This window comes from Drosophila sechellia, chromosome 2R (assembly GCF_004382195.2).
Source record: "Drosophila sechellia strain sech25 chromosome 2R, ASM438219v1, whole genome shotgun sequence".
Taxonomy (NCBI): domain Eukaryota; kingdom Metazoa; phylum Arthropoda; class Insecta; order Diptera; family Drosophilidae; genus Drosophila; species Drosophila sechellia.
The window spans coordinates 19213767-19219004 of record NC_045950.1 but is presented as its reverse complement, the minus strand read 5'-3'; the positions used below and the strand labels follow the sequence as shown (position 1 = coordinate 19219004).

The 5238-nt window shown below is 48.0% G+C and overlaps 1 protein-coding gene across 1 annotated transcript; it reads left to right on the top strand.

The window, feature by feature from the left end:
• The first annotated feature begins 218 nt into the window (after positions 1-218).
• Positions 219-1639, top strand: LOC6615670 (splicing factor U2AF 50 kDa subunit). The gene has a single exon (XM_002040005.2). It carries the CDS (start codon positions 249-251, stop codon positions 1584-1586), a length of 1338 nt encoding a protein of 445 aa, XP_002040041.2. The 5' UTR covers positions 219-248; the 3' UTR covers positions 1587-1639.
• Positions 1640-5238: the final 3599 nt, after the last annotated feature.

Below are 5238 nucleotides of genomic sequence, written 5' to 3'. Positions count from 1 at the left end.
CGAATACATTAAATGATAGATGTGAATGCTGAATGGAACAAATTTGCGGGATTGCACAGAATTTTTAATTCGTTAGACGTAGACAACAATTAAATTTACGTTACGATTGTTCGATTAAGTGTGGCCACATTGCTTGTTATCGATTCCCCCAGTTGTCACACTGAACTTTTTAATCGGAGTAGCTTTTATTGTGATTTCATTTTAGTTCACCAACAAGGCCTGGTGCTCAGGGATTTCAGCTGAAAAGTATGAGACGTTTTCGGCCCACGGATCGTTCCTGGAATGCTCTGCGTTCGCGTTCACGTTCGCGTTCGCCATTCCGTTCGCAATCCATTTCTCGATCCCGGCCCTCCCGTTCGGATACCATTTTCACAGATAGGCCGCGACTGCAGCGACGTTTCGGCCGGCCCGCCACCTCCTGGGACATTCCACCGGAGGGTTATAGCCACCTGACTCCGCAGCAGTATAAGGCCATGCAGGCCAGCGGGCAGATTGCCTCCAGGATTCTTTCGGATGGCATACACGCGGGGGAGTCCGCCGCGATTTCGATGATCACTCGACAAGCTCGCCGCCTGTATGTGGGTAATATTCCATTCGGAGTTACGGAGGAGGAGATGATGCAGTTCTTCAATCATCGGATCATGGCTCAGGGATATGAAGCAAAAAGCTCGCACTACATGGACGGGAAGGCAGTGCTGACTTGTCAAACGAATCTGGAGAAGAACTTTGCCTTTCTGGAATTCCGATCCATTGACGAGGCCACCCAGGCCTTGAATTTCGATGGGATGGTCTTCCGCGGACAGACCTTAAAGATACGAAGGCCACACGACTACCAGCCAGTGCCCTCGATTTCATTCTCTGCGATGGAGAACTACAGGTCATTTAGGGTCCCGGCCACCACCATAGCCAATCCTCCAAATGTTACCATTCCTGTGACCACTATTGTCCCCGATTCCCCCAATAAGATCTACGTAGGTGGCTTGCCCACCTGCCTGAATCAGGACCAGGTCAAGGAACTGCTGCAGTCCTTTGGCGAACTGAAAGGACTGAATCTGGTGATGGATGGCAACACGAGCCTGAACAAGGGATTCGCCTTCTTCGAGTACTACGATCCCTTGGTTACTGATCACGCCATAGCTGGATTGCACGGCATGCTGCTGGGGGATCGCAGGCTGGTGGTCCAGCGTTCCATTCCAGGCGGAAAGAACGCATTCCCCGGCCACACAGGACCAGTAGTCCAGGTACCGGGAATATCCACACTACTAGACCCTGGTTCACCTACCGAAACTCTCTGCCTGCTGAACATGGTGCGACCGGAGGAGCTGCTGGACGACGAGGAGTTCGAGGACATTCGCACGGACATCAAGCAAGAGTGCGCCAAGTTCGGAGAGGTTCGCAGCATCAAGATCCCGCGTCCCATCGGACCATTTCCGAAGCGGGGCTGTGGCAAGGTCTTCGTCCAGTTCGAGTCCGTGGAGGACTCGCAGAAGGCGCTCAAGGCGTTGAGTGGTCGCAAGTTCAGCGATCGCATCGTGATGACCTCGTATTACGATCCCGAAAAGTACCTGGCGGATGATCTTCAATAAAGTCGAAATAATAAACCATATTAACATATCATATATCACATATGTATATTAAAATGAACATGTACAATTAATAGTCAGTCCATCATGAACCTGTTGAATCGGTCAGATGATGTGGCCAAGGCCACGAGCGATAAGAAAGTTAATACCCAGTTCTCGACTCTCGTTGTTGTGATATCATCTGCTTAACGCTTTAAGTTATCTGGGCCCAGAATGTGGGGACACGCCTCTTTGCCCCCAAAAACGATGGCAGGAATTCAATTAGGCAGACCGACTTAAGCTGCAATCCTTAAAGCTGCTCGAAATCCGACAGCTCCTGCAGCAGCTCCTCCGCTCCCCTTTTATTTCCAGTTCCCCTGGAAGGGCCAGGCCAAAGCTCTTGCTTAATTAAAATTTTAAACTTTACGCTTTATCGCCGGCATTTCTCGGCATATTCACACCTACCGTCCGCTTATTACGAAGCCCAGGTAATGCCTTAATGCCTTTTCAATGGAGAAGCTTCTTCGGCTGCTTATCTCGCCGACGAACGGTTGCATTTTCTCAGGTTTCACGTTTCGAGGGTCTTGGGGCATCATCATCCGTCCCTCCTGGGGCTGGGGTCTTTTCTTATCTCGAAGTTTGGTCATTTGGTCGACAGCCAATCATCAATACTCGAACGCGTAATGAAATGGTCAGCACACGGAAAGAAACAAGCTTGACAGGTGGCAAAGGTGTATTTATCTGAGTACCAGAAACCCTATACTTCTCCCAGACAGAGAGTTACTCCCCATTTCTCGCAGTGCAGTGCTAAGAGCGTTGAAAGCCCATCTGCAAACGGAGCGATTTATCAGTGGCAACGACGAGCACAGCTAAACGCTTTATCGGACTGGAGGAGATTGTGCCAGGAAGGAGATGGGAAAGAACTTGAGAACTTGAGTGGACCGTGGCCACAAATTAATCCAACGCCTTGGACTTTTGTCATTCACCGGAGGAGACGATCTTAAGGCGAGCCTTTCATTCCGGGGGCACCAAAAAACCAAGAGACTTCTTTCGAAGCCGCTGCTGCTGTCCCATGAAAATCAATGCCTCGATTGGTAATTAATAAACGCCCATAAAGATGCGGATACAATAAAAATTCCAGACTTTCGTGGCGGATGGTGGAGGGGGATAGGAATCAACTCAAAAAGGGTTTCTTTGATTGTGTAGTTTTTTCCTTCGTTGATTTTTATGAGCTGGCAGCTGCGCTTTGGGGATTAACTGGATTGACTTCTAATCTCGTCCAGCAACTTCTCCGCCCTCTATTGTGTCCGAGGTTAGGGTCTGGATGTTAGGTAATCGAAATTGAGCAATCAAAGCCACAGTTGAGTGAACCCAACGCCGAGCCCTTCATCCCGCCGGCTTCTATGCATTTTTAATTGCATTCTCATCATTTCATTTGAATATGATGTAGTAGATAATCACTGGGCTCCTGCCAGAGCAACGCCTTCCTCCAAAATCGGTTGTTAAACGACTCTTTCTACCCATTTCACCTCCGTTGATTGTTCCATTCGGTGGCTGGGAGGGAATCAGAAGCTTGTTCCCTCACTTATCGCATCCATCACTTGATTTGTGTCCCAACGAGTTATCCAACTTAATTAGCTGGATCTGCAGGACATTGTGTTTCACTAATGATAGTTTAGATGGCCGGGCGCAGTATAAATTTGCCAAAGATACTGAGATACAGATACGCAGATAGGGCGATCCATAAAAATTTGTTCTTCTAATGATCGCGAGATCCTATCTCATCATCTATCTCGCATGCGTTCAATTTGTACGGATTTAATTAAGATACACGGTGAAGTTCACAGACAAAAGCGGACTTAATGAAGTAAACTGCTGCAAATCAACGGCCAAAAGTTAATCTCAGAATTATTTAAAAACCAGGCGGGCCAAGTAGGCAGCGTTTTTCTGGTTCTCAAAGGGCAGAAGCCCGAATTCAATAAACCAGAACCTGTTGCTTTGCTTGGTTTGCCCGCAATTCAATTCAATTCAGATTTCCGGGGCCCAAAAAATGAAAAATAAGAACTGAAGAGGCGAACAAAACACGCGAATAAAATCAAATAAACAAATATTGTTGTGCAGTTCAGGCGAATCTGTAATTTCCCCTTCGTAGTCGACAACAAAGGCTAAAAACAAATTACCAGCGAGAATAATTTCACCGAAATTTCAACTTGGGGTTGTAACTGAAAGGCAGGGGTGGGGTTTTTTTTGGGTGGCTGGATGGTATTCCCCGCCCAGCCATCCTGTCACTGCCATTCCCGCACCCACTCGGAATCCCAATCCCGCTCCAGAGTTCCACGTCGCTTCGTTAATGGCAGCGCAATTAATTCGAGCAAATCGTCTGTGAACCCTTTTTATGACCTCTAGGAGTCCCGGGAACAGCCCGTCTCATTCGCAGATAAAAATTCATTAAACGACATCATTGGAGAGCTTTGTTTCGCTTTGAACTGTTTGCCCGGCGATAATAAATGCGGAATAGGAGCGCAAATGCCGGAAAAGCGTTCTTTAAACGCTTCGGAGTTTTCCATTTTCCGGCGCGTCGAAAATTGTTTCGGTTTTATTTGCGTAAACTGTTCAACAGCCGAAAATAGAACATAAAGCAAGAATACACCTGGCGGTTCTAAATATAAACGGTTTGTTTTTAGGGTGAGCCAAGCCTTAACTTTGAGTTTGGCTTAGCTCGACATTTATAAAACAGTCAGTGGGATTGCTCTCGTTGTGCTGCTTTGAAAGGACAAAGATTTCCACCCACTACTGACAGCCAAGACCATTCATCGAGTTACCTCGTTTTCAGGGGCATAAATCTTGCTGCCTCATCCTGCGGAGTTATATTGAACTAGTTCCCCTAACAGCATTAAACTAACCCATTAGCTGGCTATTCAACCCGCTCGAGCACATTGTTACAAGATAATTCCGCTGATCTATTACGCGGCTCAAGAGCCATTTGTCTCTCTAAACTCTTACACAATTCCAGAACCGAGTCCCGAATGCGAGACGCGAGTTCGAAGAACCCATTTGTGGACACCCTGCGGCGCCGAGGGAAGAACAAAGGAAAGCGCTGGGCATCCGAATAGGTTTTCCCGAGTGTTCCAGCAGCGCTGCGAGGGAAGGACCAGCGCGAATAACCTGCGAGCTGAGCGCACTTAATGAGGGTCATAAAATCAAGCGCCGGCCCTCAGCCTCCAGACAGAGGGAAAAAGCGGCTCAGACGGCCGGATAAACCGAAACCAAAGCAACCTGCGAAGGTGTAACAGGTGAGACGGCAATGAAATCATAATGCCGATTACACCGAGCAAGCAGAACGAGGCAGTCGTGGCCCAAAAGGACATCTAAGTGACCCAGAGAGGCAACCGTTCCGTGGCATTTAACCCTTCCTTCATCCACTATTTGCTTTGATACTGTGCCGCAAACCTTTTAAATCGCTTGTTTGTGAATTACAGAGCGCGGCTATGTCGCCTCTCTCGAATGCAAATGCGTGTCAACTTTGACCCAAGTGAAGCCGAATCACATAATCCCAAGAAGCGGCCAGATGTGGAGCAACAATAAGGGCAGCGAAACAATGGGGAAAAACACAATTTAGCTGCTCGAAATGCCCGACTTTTTCGACTGGCCGCCACTTCACTTGGCCCGGCATAAT

What these genes read in the sequence shown, in the direction of transcription:
- LOC6615670 (XM_002040005.2), top strand. Translation starts at nt 249, where the DNA reads ATGAGACGTTTTCGGCCCACGGATCGTTCCTGGAATGCTCTGCGTTCG.